This window comes from Mobula birostris, chromosome 21 (assembly GCF_030028105.1).
Source record: "Mobula birostris isolate sMobBir1 chromosome 21, sMobBir1.hap1, whole genome shotgun sequence".
Classification (NCBI taxonomy): Eukaryota; Metazoa; Chordata; class Chondrichthyes; order Myliobatiformes; family Myliobatidae; genus Mobula; species Mobula birostris.
Genome location: NC_092390.1, coordinates 55,393,582 through 55,411,230, shown reverse-complemented (window position 1 = coordinate 55,411,230; position 17,649 = coordinate 55,393,582). Strand labels below are relative to the sequence as shown.

Below are 17,649 nucleotides of genomic sequence, written 5' to 3'. Positions count from 1 at the left end.
TAACTACCCTCTGCTCTCTCAACCTACTGGCGTTTAGGGCAGCAATGAATGTCCTCCATCTCTGGTGGTGTTCAGAGCTCCCTCTATTGTGTCAGTAGTGCAGTTTTCACTACTGTCAGTCATGCCAGTTCTAGGTGGAGATTCGGCATACTTCCCACTCAGATGTCGAAGGATTCTTCATTGCAGTTTCTGTAGTAGCTTTGTTTGACCAGTCAGGGTTGTTAGCTCTGAGCTGAACCCCCGAACCTGGAGGACCAGTAGAAATTCTTAGTCTCTTAGTCCTTTTGAGCTTTTGAGACCATACCAAGATCCAAAGCATAAAGCCCTGACTCCAGCCTACATAGTTCTCTGGGTCATTGAGGCACGCAAGCCTCCAAACCCGTATACCAACCTGAGGTTCATTTTCCTGTGGGCAAACTCAATAAATCTATAGAATATTAACCATTTTAACAGAATCAATGAAATGCAATCCAGCTAGGACTTTCAACCAGAGTGCAAAAGACAACAAACTGTGCAAATACCAAATGAAGAAATAATAATAATAATTAAATAAGCAATAAGTATCGAGAAGATGAGATGAAGAGTCCATGCATTACTCAGACAAACCAGTGCAATAGTCTAGGATTTCTTGATATCTCAATGCATTGTTCGAATGACATGATCTGCAACCAGAGGGTTTCACTGTACCTCAAGTTCAAGTTTATTGATATTCCATTGTACTCAACTGTACATGTGTATACCCCCAAATGAAACTATGATCCTCCAGGACAAGTACTTCCTAAACTTATTAGTTTTAAATGATCACTCAGCTTGGAAATTCCATGGAATCTATGAACACATTGTTCACTCGTTATGTGTCATGTCGTATAATGTAGGCGATCATAGTCTTTCCATGACCATGATTGTTCTTAACAAATTTTTCTATAGTGGTTTGCTATTGCCTTCTTCTGGGCAGTGTCTTTACAAGACGGATGACCCCCAGCCATTATCAATACTCTTCAGAGATCGTCTGCCTGGCGTCAGTGGTCACGTAACCAGGACCTGGGATATGCACCAGTTGCTCAAATGACCATCCACCACCTGCTCCCATGGCTTCATGTGACTTTGATCGGGGGGGCGGGGGTTGGCTAAGCAGGTGTTACATCTTGTCTAAGGGTGACCTGCAGGCTAGTGGGGGAAGGAGTGTCTTACATCTCCTTCGGTAGAGATGTATCACTACTCCTGCCACCCTCTATCAACACAGATCAGGCTGCAACACTAGAGGCTTAATTCTAACACTATGCATCTCTATAATTCTTCCAGATATTCCAGTTTTATCCACAACACATCCTCGCCAATGTCAGGACAATACCTAAGGAATTGATCTAAGATCGCACTATTGAAGTTGAGTGACCGTTTACTGGTGTTCAGTAAGGTGAGAAATGAGAGTGAATCTCTGGACCTCCTCCAGGTCTATGCACTCAACTTGGTTTGGAATGCTGCTGCTTGCTTTTATTGTTTGCATGATTTGTATTTTTTTCCCCTTCACTTCGGGGTTGGACTTTTTTTTCAATTGGGTTCTTTTGGGTTTCTTGCTTTGTGGCTGGCTGTAAGCAGATGAATCTCAAGAATCTCAAGGACTGATCAAGTGTGACAGTGGAAAAGTGTGAATGGAACCAGAGGAGATGGCAGGGATACTTAATGAATAATTTGCTTCAGTATTTACTATGGAAAAGGATCTTGGTGATTGTAGGGATGACTTACAGCAGATTGAAAAGCTTCAGCATGTAGATATTAAGAAAGAGGATGTGCTGGAGCTTTTGGAAAGCATCAAGTTGGATAAGTCTCCGAGACCTGATGAGATGTACCCCAGGATACTGTGGGAGGCGAGGGAGGAGATTGCTGAGCCTCTGGCAATTATCTTTGCATCATCAATGGGGATGGGAGAGGTTCCGGAGGATTGGAGAGTTGCGGATGGTGTTTCCTTACTCAAGGAAGGGAGTAGAGATAGCCGAGAACATTATAGATCAAAGTGTGTTACTTCAGTCGTTGGTAAGTTGATGAAGAAGATCCTGAGAGGCAGGATTTATGAACATTTGGAGAGGCATAATATGATTAGGAATAGTCGTCATGGCTTTGTCAAAGGCAGGTCGTGCCTTACGAGCCTGATTGAATTTTTTGAGGATATGACTAAACACGGTGATGAAGGTACAGCAGTAGATGTAGTGTATAAGGATTTCAGCAAGGCATTTGATTAGGTACCCCAAGCAAGGCTTATTGAGAAAGTAAGGAAGCATGGGATCCAAAGGGACATTGCTTTGTGGATCCAGAACTGGCTTGCCCACAGAAGACAAAGAGTGGTTGTAGATAGGTCATGTTCTGCATGGAGGTCAGTGACCAGTGGTGTGCCTCAGAGTTCTGTTCTGGGACCCCTTCTCTTTGTGATTTTTATAAATGACCTGGATGAGGAAGTGGAGGGATGGGTTAGTAAAGCTGCTGATGACACAAATATTGGGGGGTGTTGTGGATAGTGTGGAGGGCTGTCAGAGGTTACAGCAGGACATCGGTAGGATGCAAAACTGGGCTGAGAAGTGGCAGATTGAGCTTAACCCAGGTAAGTGTGAGGTGGTTCATTTTGGTAGGTCAAATATGATGGCAGAATATTGTATTAATGGTAAGACTTTTGGCAGTGTGGAGGATCAGAGGGATCTTGGGGTCCGAGTCCACAGGACACTCAAAGCTGTTGTGCAGGTTGACTCTGTGGTTAAGAAGGCATACGGTGAACTGGCCTTCATCAGCCGTGGGATTGAGTTTAAGAGCCGAGAGGTAATGTTACAGCTATATAGGACCCTGGTCAGAGCCCACTTGGAGTACTGTGCTCAGTTCTGGTCACCTCACTACAGGAAGGACGTGGAAATTATAGAAAGAGTGCAGAGGAGATTTAGAAGTATGTTGCCTGGATTGGGGAGCATGCCTTATGAGAATAGTTTGAGTGAACGCAGCCTTTTCTCCTTGGAGTGGCGGAGGATGAGAGGTGACCTGATAGAGGTGTATAAGATAATGAGAGACATTGATCATGTGGATAGTCAGAGGCTTTTTTCCAGGGCTGAGGTGGCTAGCACGAGACGGCTCAGTTTTAAGGTGCTTGGAAGTAGATACAGAGGAGATGTCAGCGGTAAGTTTTTTATACAGAGAGTGGTGAGTGCGTGGAATGGGCTGCCGGTGATGGTGGTGGAATCGGATATGATAGTGTCTTTTAAGAGACTCCTGGACAGATACATGGAGCTCAGAAAAATAGAGGGCTATGGGTAACCCTGGGTAATTTCTAAGGTAAGGACATGTTCGGCACAGCATTATGGGCCGAAGGGCCTGTATTGTGCTGTAGATTTTCTATGTTTCTATGTCGTATACTTTATATTTTCTTGGATAATAAATGTACTTTTAATCGGGAAGATTTCTGGATGGACCAGTCAGGGAACTTGTGGCTATTCTTGTTCAGATGGTCAAACCGCTAATAAATTCTATAGTAACCAGTCCTCTTGAGAATTCATAGACTTTGTGTTATTCCTGTTTTTTAGCCATTGCTGCAAACCACTGCAAATTCTCATCGATCCTTCACTAGCACAAAGCAGAACTAAACAAACTGATCCCCTCTTGTAATGGAATTGTCAGACTGTGTGCTTTGCTGCTCAGCCATGGGTGATCAATGGACTTTCCTCTGGAAGGGTCAGAACTGGTCTCTTTTAAAGCAAGTTCAATTTCTCATGTGAATAATGAGGAAGAAATAATATTGACTGTGCGTGTTTTCACCAACTAATTTGCCAAACCAAGTTTGGTTCGGGAAAGGAGAAGATGAATGTGTATATGGGGGCTTGAAAGGATATACAATTCATTTTATACTAAATCACTGCATTTCAAAAACACAATGTTTACAAGACACGGAACAGAGCAGTGCAGTAAAGTCACTAATCTAATATGCTGTTGTCCCTGAGACCAGAGAAGATGAAGCAACATAACAGCAGTAGATTAAAAGGTAGCATAGCTCACCTTGCCAATGATGCTTGTAATCACAGGTCCGTGATAAGGCGATCATCACTGCGCAGTACAGAGGAAGGATGGCAGCACACAGTCTCCAGCTCTTTCCTTGGCCGATATCTGTGAAGCAGTGCAACTTCCCAGCTAAGTAGAAGGTGGTGAATCCCAGACCTGAAAAAGCAACTAGAACAAGGAAAACCTTACTTCAATCATTGCAAGTTCTGCTTTGGAGCAGGAAAGTGCAATTCAAAAGGAAACACCACTTTGTGGTGGGATCTCCTGCATTATTAAGTCTCGGACAAGGTTGTGATGGGGGAGCAAGCTTCGGTAAAAATAAATTCTCTGTGTCAATGCTACTGCACACGCTACCTGGGAAAAGTGTGGCCAGAGTGAGGCAAACCGGCAGTCAAGTTTTCTAACATATCGATGCAGATACAAAGAAGCTATGACAGTGGGTATATTTTATTAGGAGTTTGAGGAGATCAAGACACTCACAAATTTCTACAGATGTTCTGTGGAGAGCTTCTCAAATGGCTGTATCACTGTCTGGTATGGTGGAGGTGGGGTGGGGTCTATTGCACAGGATCGAAAGCTGCAGAGAGTTGTGACAGAAACACGAGAAAATCTGCAGACGCTGGAAATCCAAGGCAACACATACAAAACGCTGGAGGAACTCAGTCAGTTCCATCACGGGCACCAGCCTCCATAGCATCCAAGACATCTTCAAGGAGCGATGCCTCAAAAAGGCAGCATCTATCTTCAAGGACCTCCATCACCCAGGTCATGCCCTTTTCTCATTGCTACCATCAGAAAGGAGGTACAGGAGCCTGAAGACACACACTCGATGATTCAGAAACAGCTTCTTCCCCTCTGCCATCAAATTTCTGAATGGATATTGAACCCATGAACACTACCTCATTACTTTTTGTACTACTTTTTTAATTTAACTCCTCACCTGCCTATCAGCCCCCCGGTTTCCATCCTCCTTCCCTTTCCCCAGTGGTCCACTCTCTTCTCCTATCAGATTCCTTCTTCTCCACCCACCTGGCTTCACCTATCACCTTCTAGCCTGTCCTCCTTGTCCTTCCCCTGCCTTTTTAGTCTGTCATCTTTCCCTTTCTTTTCCAGTCCGGATGAAGGGGCTGGGCCAGAATTGTTGACTGTTTGTTTCCATGGATACTGCCTGACCTGCTGAGTTCCTCCAGTATTTTGTGTGTGTTACTTTGGATTACCAGCATCTGTAGAATCTATTTTGCTGACGATTTCCTAGCTGAAGCCTGTTCTCAATGCCAGATGGAAATAAACCATCCTGCCTCATTATATCCGCTTTGTGGAGATCTTCCCAAGCTACTTTGAGATTTGAATACATTTTTGGAGGCACAGCTGTTTCAGATATGTAATATTGCCCCGGGTTAGTCCGCTGGCATGTAGAATATATTCTCTCAGATAAAGCCAGGTGAGGAAAGCTGAACAATTCTCGATCCAGTTTGCAAAATCTCAGATAATGAAGCACTCATTCCTGCTTTACCACTTCAGGAATCGTGTACAATAAAGCAGCCTCTCAATGTCCTACCTAATGTCCCCGCTGTGAGAGGTGGAAACGGCTAAGGCCAGCCAACAGGGCTCTGGTGAAGCTGGATAAGCCAATCCCCCATACAGTGGATTACAGAAACATTGATGAACTCCAACGTAATCATCGCCTTCGGACCATAGAGACAGGGGGTCATCCATGGCCTACGTTCCACTGGGAGCTAAGGGCCCAAGAAGAAGAAGAAGTACAACAAATCATAGCATTCCAGCATAGCTAAGTGCATCCCAAGCATACGACCTCTAGCGCCAAGAAGGATGATAGCTGAGACATGAGGTTGTCAGCACTGACAAATTCCCTGTAAGCTGAACACTCTCTCTCACTATTTCATCATTGTCATTGGGCCTGAAGCTTCCAAAGCCCAAAATCCTACAGCACCCAGGGAATACTTCCACAGCAGAAATGGCCGTGGGAAAGATGACAGCTCATCACCATTGTTGAATGCGATTAAGGACATGCAATAAATTTTCACACTGTATAACCAACATAAAAATAACCTTTGCCACTGGAGCAACCAGTTAATATGAGGCTAAGCTTGCCAGAGGTTGCCTTACCCAGACAACTCATGCAACTCTTTCTGGAAATCTAATTCCACCACTTTGGTCAAATATTTTATCTGCTTTCAGAATTAGAATCAGGTTTAATATCTCCAGTGTATATTGTGAAATTTGTTGTCTTTGTGGCAGCAGTACAATGCAATACATAATAATAGAAAAAAAACAAACCGTGAATTTCAGTAAGTATAAATATTAAATAAGTAATATTTATTTATAAGATGATTAAAGAAGAGCAAGTACTGGTGCTTTTAAGGAATATAAAAGTGGATAAGTCCCCAGGTCCTGACAGGGTATTCCCTGGGACCTTGAGGGAAGTTAGTGCGGAAATAACAGGGGCTCTGACAGAAATATTTCAAATGTCATTAGAAATGGGGATGGTGCCGGAGGATTGGCATATTGCTCATGTTGTTCCATTGTTTAAAAAGGGTTCTAAGAGTAAACCTAGCAATTATCAGCCTATGAGTTTGACGTCAGTGGTGGGTAAATTGATGGAAAGTATTCTTAGAGATAGTAATATAATTATCTGGATAGACAGGGTCTGATTAGGAACAGTCAACATGGATTTGTGCGTGGAAAGTCATGTTTGACAAATCTTATTGAATTTTTTGAAGAGGTTATTAGGAAAGTTGACGAGGGTAAAGTGGTGGATATTGTCTATATGAACTTCAGTAAAGCCTTTGACAAGGTTCCATGTGGAAGGTTAGTTAGGAAGGTTCAATCGTTATGTATTAATATTGAAGTAGTAAAATGGATTCAGCAGTGGCAGGATGGGAGACGCCAGAGAGTGATGGTGGATAACTGTTTGTCAGACTGGAGGCCAGTGACTAGTGGTGTGCCTCAGGGATCTGTACTGGGTCCAGTGTTATTTGTCATATACATTAATGATCTGGATGATGGGGTGGTAAATTGGATGAGTAAGTACGCAGATGATACTAAGATAGGTGGAGTTGTGGATAATGAAGGAGGTTTTCAAAGCTTGCAGAGAGATTTAGGCCAGTTAGAAGAGTGGGCTGAAAGATGGCAGATGGACTTTAATGCTGATAAATGTGAGGTGCTACATTTTGGTAGGACTAATCAAAATAGGACGTTTATGGTAAATGGTAGAGCATTAAAGAATGCTGTAGAACAGAGGGATCTAGGAATAATGGTGCATAGTTCCCTGAAGGTGGAATCTCATGTGGATAGGGTGGTGAAGAAAGCTTTTGGTATGCTGGCCTTTATTAATCAGAGCATTGAATACAGGAGTTGGGATGTGACGTTGAAATTGTACAAGGCCGAATTTGGAGTATTGTGTACAGTTCTGGTCACCGAATTATAGGAAAGATGTCAACAGAGAGAGTACAGAGAAGATTTACTAGAATGTTACCTGGGTTTCATCACCTAAGTTACAGAGAAAGGTTGAACAAGTTGGGTCTTTATTCTTTGGAGTGTAGAAGGTTGAGGGGGGACTTGATAGAGGTATTTAAAATTATGAGGGGGATAGAGTTGACGTGGATAGACTTTTTCCATTGAGAGTAGGGGAGATTCAAACAAGAGGACATGGGTTGAGGGTTAAAGAGCAAAAGTTTAGGGATAACATGAGGGGGAACTTCTTTACTCAGAGAGTGGTAGCTGTGTGGAACGAGCTTCCAGCAGAAGTGGTTGAGGCAGGTTCGATGTTGTCATTTAAAGTTAAATTGGATAGATATATCGACAGGAACGGAATGGAGGGTTATGGGCCGAGTGCAGGTGGGTGGGACTAGGTGAGGGTAAGCATTCAGCATGGACTAGAAGGGACGAGATGGCCTGTTTCCGTGCTGTAATTGTTATATGGTTATAAGTAGTGCAAAAATAAAAATAAAAAAAGTAGTGAGGTAGTGTTCATGAGTTCAACGTCTATTCAGAAAACAGATGGCAGAGGGGAAGAAGCTGTTCCTGAATACGCGAGTGTGTGCCTTCAAGCTTCTGTACCTCCTTCCTAATTGTAACAATGAGGGCAAGACACATCCTGGGTGCTGGGGGGTCCTTAATGATAGACACTGCCTTCTTGAGGCATGGCTCCTTGAAGGTGTCCTGGATACTACGGAGGCCAGTGCCCATGATGGGGCTGACTCAGTATCCAACTCTCTGCAGCTTATTTTGATTCTGTGCTGTATTCCCCCACTCCAATACCAGACAGGGAGACAGCCAGTTAGAATGCTCTCCACAACAAATCTGTAGAAATTTTCGAGTGTCTTTGGTGACATGTCGAATCTCTTCAAACTCCTAATGAAATAGAGCTGCTGCTGTGCCTTCTTCGTAGCTGCATCGATATTTTGGGCCCAGGATATATCCTCAGCAAGTTGGCACCCACGAACTTGAAATTGCTCATCATCATTTGATGGAAATAATAAAGATCGGGAATTCAATATTGAGCTAATCATGCCTTTGAACTTGGCCTTGCACTATATTAACACTCCATCCAAATCTCCATATGTATTCACAATCATCAGTGGAAACACAGCTTTTGAAAACCGTTCCCAGTCCAAATGGGATCAGGTACAAAGGCTTTAACTTCAGAATTTGTTTGCTCTCTCTCAGGCTGTCTACACAATATATTAGAAACCACAAGCTGATGGAGGGACCACTTTGATCTCTTCAATTCATTTTGGCTTCTTCTTCCAGCTCAAGAAACAAGGTGGAGAATGAGCCAATTCAATCTGTTTCTTGATGGCATACCCCAGCACTTTACAATGCAGGTTCATCAAAACAGGACGAGTTGGTCTTGACTGTTTATTTACATCAATGTAATTTTACACAAATTGTAAGTAGGAATATTTTGTATTCAATTTTTGGGGAAATTCAGCCCTAGAAATTCACCAAAGTAGAAATACTGTATACAGCAACTGCTCTCCAAACACTCTAATGACCAAAGCCAGCGGCGGATAACCTAGAAGACCAGTACTGAAGCATCTCATAAAACAGGAAAAGGACCTTAATCTTGCAATATTTGTGTCATTATGAATAGCAATATAGTTTACCTCAAAGTCAGGAACTTAGAATTGGCCAAATGGAAATGTATTACATTTTTCAGTAAAAAGGATGGAAAATTCTGGAAATGCAAAGCAGTTTAGGCAGCATCTATTTTCCAGAGGGATAAAGAGAGAGAGGAATGAGAGAGAAGAGAGGAGGGAGGAGGGAGGAGAGAGAGAGAGAGGAGAGAGAGAGCGAGGAGAGAGGAGAGAGAGCAGACAAAATTAATATTTTCGGTTGGTGATATTTCAGCAGAACTGGAAAATGGGAAAGGAACAAAACCAAACGTGTTTTAAGTTGCAGGAGAGGGATAGGAGTGAAGACAACAGAGGGGATATCTGATAATTAAAGGCCAAGAGAACCCAGATGATACAAGGGCTGTTGGTGCCACCTTAGAGGGTTGGGGTGGGGATTGGAGGTTAAAGCATGTAAAACATTGTCTGATCTGTCTGTAAGAGTATATAATAGAGACAGTCGACTGAGGACAGAGGAGAGAAACAGCACAAAGAATGCTGGGACCGTGTATTACACAGAAAACAGTGGTCGCTGGAAAAACTAAAATAAAATGATTATGTTAGAAATACTCAGCGGATCAGGTCTATTGAGGGAGAAAAGCTGAGCCAATATTATAGGTGGATTACCCTGTATCAGGACCAGTCATTTCTGCTACAAAGGGGATTGACATTATCTGAAAGTGTTCTCATCTGAACTGCAAGGGCTGCACCAGGCTTAGATGGGTGCAGTTTATCAAGCTAACATTGGGCTCCACTGGAGCATTGCAGAGGGGTCAGAGTGGGAGTGAGATGGAGAATTAAAGTCAGAATCAACTGAAGATGAAGGTCACTTCTGCAGAATGATCTAATCCAACCTCCACTTGAGTTTTCAAGTGTAGAGAAGAGTAATTTATAAGCACCAAATTCAATTCACTGAACAGCAGAAGTATAAGAAAGGGGGATTTAACCAGCTACATAAACAGGAAAGGAAAGGAAGGTTACAGATCATCTGTAGACAGGTGCCATTAGATTGGATTAGTATATGTAATGGTTAGCACAGACATTCAAAGTTCAAAATAAATTTTATTATCAAAGTACATACATGTCACCACATACAACTCTGAGCTTCATTTTCTTGTGGGCATACTCAGAAAATCTATAGAATAGTAACTTTAGCAGGATCAATGAAAGATCAACCAGAATGCACAAGACAACAAACTATGCAAATGCAAATATAAATAAATAGCAATAGATAACAAGAACATGAGATAATGAGATGAAGAGTCCTTGAAAGTGAGATAATTGGTTGTGGGAACATTTCAATGATGGGGCAAGTGAAGTTGAATGTAATTATACCCTTTCATTTAAGAGGCCAGTGGTTAAGGGGTAGCACCTGCTCTTGAACCTACATTTTATGTTCCATGGACTACAGTACTGCTTCACCTGAAGGACTCTTTGGGTTCTCAGACTGTAGGAAGGTCTGGCGTTGCATTCCTGTGGCTACATGGGGAAGGAGAATGAAGATCTGGGGAGTTAAGCAGTTAACTGCCCCTATAGAATGCTGAAAGAGAAAGGGAGAGGGTGGAAGCTTTGTTTCTCCCTCCACAGCTGCTGTTTGACCTGTTCAGCATCTCCAGCATTTTTAGTTTTTTTATTTTAAATATCCTGCAGTCCAATATTTTTGCTCTTAGATTCCTTTTGTCGGGATGTTGTGATGTAAACTGCATAAAACATTAATCATTAGCAAATTTAGTTTTTATTTAGAACAGTTAAGAACAGCAGTGGAAATCAAAGGATGCAGATGGAAGAATGAAATAATGGAAAATCAGCATCCTACTTTCCAGAACTTTTGTTTTAAAATCTTATTCAGGATTTATTTAGTGTAGACATAAAATAAAGTCTTCCTTTACCTGATCATTGGGGTATGAAGCATACATGCCCTGAGCTGAGGGGTTTGGATGAACTTCACATTCAGGCCCTCACCTCAACAAAAGCTGTGGCTGGTGACACAACGTGGCACTTTGTGTTTGAAAGGAGTAATTAACAATTACGTAAAAATAGCAGTGATCTCCCTGGACAGCACACAAAACAAAGCCTTTTCACTGTATCTTGGGCACATGTGGCAATAATAAATTGACACACTGATTAAGAAAGCAACAACAGATAATGAGAAGAGGGCACCACTGGAGCATAGCAGTTAGTGTGACGCTATTACAGTTCGGGGCATTGGAGTTCAGAGTTCAATCCCAGCATCCTCCTTAAGGAGTTTATATATCCTCCCTGTGGGATGCATGGAATTTTTCCAGGTGCTCAGTTTCCTCCCACAGTCCATAGACCTAAAAATTAGTAGGTTTCGAAGGCCTGGAATGTCAACTGTATTTTTTCCATAGATGCTGCCTGACCTGCTGAGTTCCTCCAGCATTTTGTGTGGGTTGCTCAGATCTCCAGCATCCGCAGGTTTTCTCCTGTTTGAGGTTAGTAGGTTAATTAGTCATTGTAAATTGTCCTGAGACTTGGATGGTGCAGGGTCAGGAATGGCTACTTCCAGTGCCAGGCTTTAGATGTTTCAGAAAGGACAGGGAGGGAGGCAAAAGAGGTGGGGGCATGGCACTGCTAATCAGAGATAGTGTCACGGCTGCAGAAAAGGAGGAAGTCATGGAGGGGTTATCCACGGAGTCTCTGTGGGTAGAAGTTAGGAACAGGAAGGGGTCAATAACTCTACTGGGTGTTTTTTTTAATAGATCACCCAATAGTAGCAAGGACATAGAGGAGCAGATAGGGAGACAGATACTGGAAAGGAGTAATAATAACAGGGTTGTTGTGGTGGGAGATTTTAATTTCCCAAATATTGATTGGCATCTTACTAGAATGAGGGGTTTAGATGGGGTAGAATTTATTAGGTGTGTTCAGGAAGGTTTCTTGACATAATATGTAGATAAGCCAACAAGAGGAGAGGCTATACTTATCTGGTACTGGGAAATGAATCTGGTCAGGTGTCAGGTCTCTCAGTGGGAGAACATTTTGGAGATAGTGATCACAATTCTATCTCCTTTACCATAACATTGGAGAGAGATAAGAACAGACAAGTTAGGGAAATGTTTAATTGGAGTAAGGGGGAATACAAAGCTATCTGGCAGGAACTTGGAAGCATAAATTGGAAACAGATATTCTTAGGGAAACATACAGAAGAAATGTGGTAAATGTTCAGGGGATATTTGCGTGGTGTTCTGAGTAGGTACGTTCCAATCAGACATGGAAAGGATGGTAGAGTACAGGAACCATGGTGTACAAAGGCTGTTGTATGTTTGTAAATCTAGTCAAGAAGAAAAGGAGAGCTTACGAGAGGTTCAAAAAACTAGGTAATGATAGGAATCTAGAAGATTATAAGGCTAGCAGGAAGGAGCTTAAAAAGGAAATTAGGGGAGCCAGAAGGGGCCATGAGAAGGCCTTGGTAGACAGGATTAAGGAAAACACCAAGGCATTCTACAAGTATGTGAAGAGCAAGAGGATAAGATATGAGAGAATAGGACCAATCAAGTGTGACAGTGGAAAAGTGTGTATGGAACCGGAGGAAATAGCAGAGGTACTTAATGAATACTTTGCTTCAATATTCACTACAGAAAAGGATCTTGGCAATTGTAGGAATGACTTGCAGCAGACTGAAAAGCTTGAGTATGTAGATTTTATGGCAGAGTTTGTGCTGGAGCTTTTGGAAAGCATCAAGTTGGATAAGTCACCGGGACTGGACGGGATGTAACCTAGGCTACTGTGGGAAGTGAGAGAGGAGATTGCTGAGCCTCTGGCAATGAACTTTGCATCATCAATGGGGACAGGAGAGGTACCAGAGGATTGGAGGGTTGTGGATGTTGTTCCCTTATTCAAGAAAGGGAGTAGGGATAGCCCAGGAAATTATAGGTCAGTGAGTCTTACTTCAGTATTTGGTAAGTTGATGGAGAAGATCCTGAGAGGCAGGATTTATGAACATTTGGAGAGGCATAATATGATTAGGAATAGTCAGCATGGCTTTGTCAAAGGCAGGTCGTGCCTTATGAGCCTGATTGAATTTTTTGAGGATGTGATAAAACACATTGATGAAGGTAGAGCAGTAGATGTGTGTGTATGGATTTCAGCAAGGCATTTGATAAGGTACCCCATGCAAGGCATTATTGAGAAAGTAAGGAGGCATGGAATCCAAGGGGACATTGCTTTGTGGATCTAGAACTGGCTTGCCCACAGAAGGTAAAGAGTGGTTGTAGATGGGTCATATTCTGCATGGAGGCTGGTGACCAGTGGTGTGCCTCAGGGATCTGTTCTGGGACCCCTGCTCTTTGTGATTTTTATAAATGACCTGGATGAGGAAGTGGAGGGATGGGTTAGTAAGTTTGCTGATGACACAAAGGTTGGTGGTGTTGTGGATAGTGTGGAGGGCTGTCAGAGGTTACAGTAGGACATTGATAGGATGCAACACTGGGCTGAGAAGTGGCAGGTGGAGTTCAACCAAGATAAATGTGAGGTGTTTCATTTTGGTAGGTCAAATATGATGGCAAAATATAGCATTAATGGTAAGACTTTTGGCAGTGTGGAGGGTCAGAGGGATCATGGGGCCTGAGTCCATAGGACACTCAAAGCTGCTGCGCAGGTTGACTCTGTGGTTAAGAAGGCATATGGTGCATTGGCCTTCATCAATCGTGGGATTGAGTTTAAGAGCTGAGAGGTAATGTTGCAGCTATATTGGACTCAGTTGCTCAGGTGCTCAGTTCTGGTCGCCTCACTACAGGGAGGATGTGGAAACCATAGAAAGGGTGCAGAGGAGACTTACAAGGATGTTGCCTGGATTGGGGAGCATGCCTTATGAGAATTGGTTGAGTGAACTCGGCCTTTTCTCCTTGGAGCGACAGAGGATGAGAAGTGATCTGTTAGAGGTGTATAAGATGATGAGAGGCATTGATCATGTGGATAGTCAGAGGCTTTTCCACCGGGCTGAAATGGCTAGCATGAGAGGGCATAGTTTTAAGGTGCTTGGAAGTAGGTACAGAGGAGATGTCAGGGGTAGGTTTTTTATGCAGAGAGTGGTGAGTGCATGGAATGGGCTGCCGGCAACAGTGGTGGAATTGGATACGATAGAGTCTTTTAAGAGACTCCTGGATGGCTACATGAAGCTTAGAAAAATAGAGGGCTATGGGTAAAGCCTAGGTAGTTCTAAGGTAGGGACATGTTTGGCACAGCTTTGTGGGCCGAAGGGCCTGTATTGTACTGTAGGTTTTCTATGTGCTATTAAGCTAGGGTTAAATCGGGGGACTGCTGGGCAGTGCGGCTCGAAGGGCCTATTCTGTGCTGTATCTCTAAATAAAATAAAAATAAATGGTTTATTTTAGTTTGTGTTTTAATTAGTTCATGGCATTTTAAGACATTCTTAACACAGTCTAATATTTTTCCAAAACTTCTTAAAGATTTTACTTCTTTGAATGAAATCCCTTTGAGCTATCTTTAAATGCTTTTGAATACTGAGTACCTCAAATCTGCTCTGGCTGCAGCAGGCTGGTGGAAGGCCTTTACCTGCGGCCAGGAGCTGGTCCTCGGGATCCACCAGCCAAGGCCTAGCTGCAACTTGTGACTGGCTACGCTCTGCTGAGCTGCTTTGAAGGTCAAATGTTCAAAGTACATATATGTCACCATATACAACCCTGAGATTCATTTTCTCATGGGCATGCGAGAATCGATGAAAGACGGCACCAAACAAGATGGACAAAGAACCAATGTGCAAAAGACAACAAATTGTGTAAAAAACATAAAGAAAAAAAATAACGATGGAAACACCAATGCCCTTGAACAGAAAATCCTACAAAATATAATGGATACAGCCTGGCCCATCATGGGTAACGCCCTCCCTACCACTGAGTACATCCACATGGAGTATTGTTGCAGGAAAGCAGCATCTTTACATCCAGGATCGCTCTGGGCACCGAGCTGATCTGAAGAACTTGAGAACAGTTTTGTGCTGGGCGATGGAATCGGGGCCCGGAACGAGTCAGTGGGTGGCGTGGTCAATACCCGAAGGCGTTCGCTGTAGCCGAGTTCGAGTGTGAGTTTATGATACGCTGTATAGACAATTTTAATGCCAGCCCAGATCGGAGGCAAGAGTTGATTTTGCTCACTCTCTGCGATCTTCACTCCCCTCTCCAGGGCGCGGAGACTTTCGCTGTTCCATTGTTGGGTCAATTTAAACACTGGTCCAGATAGACTGAAAAGACAAGGGGTTGGTTGGGCCAAGAGCCGATTTTGCTTGTTCTCCACGATGGTCATCTCCATGGTGCTGAACCTATGACTATTGCCCCCACTGCTGTGCTCCATGCCCGCTAATATGATGAACCGATGAGTGAGGCTTTGGGCCTACTCCTGTCTGCTACAGGGTTTAGATCTGAGGACTCAATTTTGTTTCAGAATGCCATTGTTTGCATGACTTGTATTTTTTTCTTACTCTTGCACATCAAGAGTTGGTCTTTTATTTTAGTTTTTATTCTTTTTTTTCTCTAATTGGGTTCTTTCAGGTTTCTTGCTTTGTGGCTATGAGCAAGCAAATATCAAGGTTGTATAATTTATACGTTCTTTGATTATAAATGTACTTGAATCCATCATCAGGGACCCCCACCACCCAGCACATGCTCTCTTCTCGATGTTGCCATCAGAAGGGAGGTACAGGAGTCTCAGGACTGACACCACCAGGTTCAGGAACAGTTACTACCCCTCCACCATCAGACTCTTGAACCAAAGAGGACAACTTCTTCACTTGCCCCATCAATGAGATGCTCCCACAACCTATGGACTCACTTTCAAGCACGTTTCATCTCATGTTCTTGATATTTATTGCTTATTTATTTATTACTATTATTTTTCTTTTTGTGTTTGCACAGCCTTTTGCACAGTGGTTGAACACCCAAATTGGTACGGTCTTTCATCGATTCTATTTTGGTTATTATTTTGTTACAGATTCATTGAGTATGAATCTCGGGGCTGTATATGGTGACATATCTGTACTTTGATCATAAGTGTACTTTTAACTTTAATAATAGTAAATAAATAAGCAATAAGCATTGAAAACAAGGGACGAAGAGTCCTTGAAAGTGAGTCCATTGGTTCTGATCTCCTGCGTGGCCACAACAGGTAGATATGGAGATGGGACAATATGGACATTAGATCGTGTCGATCACAAGCTGTTTCGTGCCACTTCTGCCTGTGATAGATCCCTGGGAAGCTTCTTGGACCAGCATTACTTTAATTACAAAGCTAAAGTAAATTACTATGGGCCTATCAGTGTGAATTAAGAAATTGCGTTTGCTTCAAATCAATATCTGCTTTCCCAGTGCAAATATGAATGTTAATCACGTAGTATTCTTGATCTAGGGTACCACCTCGAGGTGACGATACAGAGATTAGTAATAACACTGCCGGTCAGTGTGAAGAAACAAAGCTTCCCGTATGTACTTGTAAAATGCCTCACAGAATCTGGGAACAGGGTGTTAGTGAAGATGAATGGGCAGATTAAGCAGCAGCACTGGGTTATTTACACTACGTCTCTTTGAAAGTATAAAGAACTTCAGTGAGAGTATTAGAATGAAGAAGCTCGGGTTGTGACCCATGGGGAATAGAAGCGAGAGAAGAGATTGATAGAGAAATACAAAGTTATGACTGGTTTAAACAGGGCAAGTGCAGGGCAACTCATTCCATTAGTGGACTAATGGAATCACAATTTACAAGAGATATAAAGGTTCTTTTTTGCAAAATATATAAAGCAGGGTTTCCCAATTTGGGGTCCATGGACCTGTCAATTAATGGTAAGCATGCGTGGCATAAAAAAGTTGGGAACCCTTGATACAGAGGGTATTTTCCAAATTTTTATTTATTTAGGGATCCAGCACAGTAACAGGCCCTTCTAGCACAATGAGCCAGCGCTACCTGGGTGACCAATTAATCTATTAATCTGTACATCTTTGGAATGTGGAAAAAAATCAGAACACCCGGAAGCAACCCACACGGTGATGGGGAGATCAGCGGCGGAAATGAATCAAGGTTGTTGGTGCTGTAATAGCATTACACTAACTGTGCTGCCCTAATTAATATTAATAAATGCTTTTATTTAACTCAGAATGTGGTTTGGATTGAGCACTCACTGGTAATCAGAAGCACACACTGCATAAATATTGCATAAGGGTGATGGAAACAGAGTGAATCACTGCCCTCCAAAGGGGCCTGAATAAGCATTTGCTGGGCCATGGCGAGGGACAGAGGAATAGATCCAATAGGATTGCTCGATAAGAGCAGGTGGAGACGAGATTTCCGTGTTGCATCAATTCTATGTTATGACACAAAGAAAGAATGGAATTGAGGCAATACAATGCCGATGAATCAAGTGTAGTCCAACTTCATTTCTAAGCTGAGGCCTCTCAGATTAGTTGTGCTAATGCCAGTTTGCCACAAGGTTTTTAGATATCAACAATAAAGCCATAAG

General features: G+C 42.7%; 1 protein-coding gene across 1 annotated transcript in view; it reads right to left on the bottom strand.

Moving 5' to 3' along the window:
• The window catches only part of plpp4 (phospholipid phosphatase 4), a 406,375-nt gene that overhangs the window by 21,443 nt on the left and 367,283 nt on the right, over positions 1-17,649 (bottom strand). Inside the window, exon 6 of the mRNA XM_072239792.1 lies at positions 4,027-4,197. Coding sequence (XP_072095893.1) covers positions 4,027-4,197 — 171 coding nt within the window. The remainder of the gene's footprint in view (positions 1-4,026; positions 4,198-17,649) is intronic.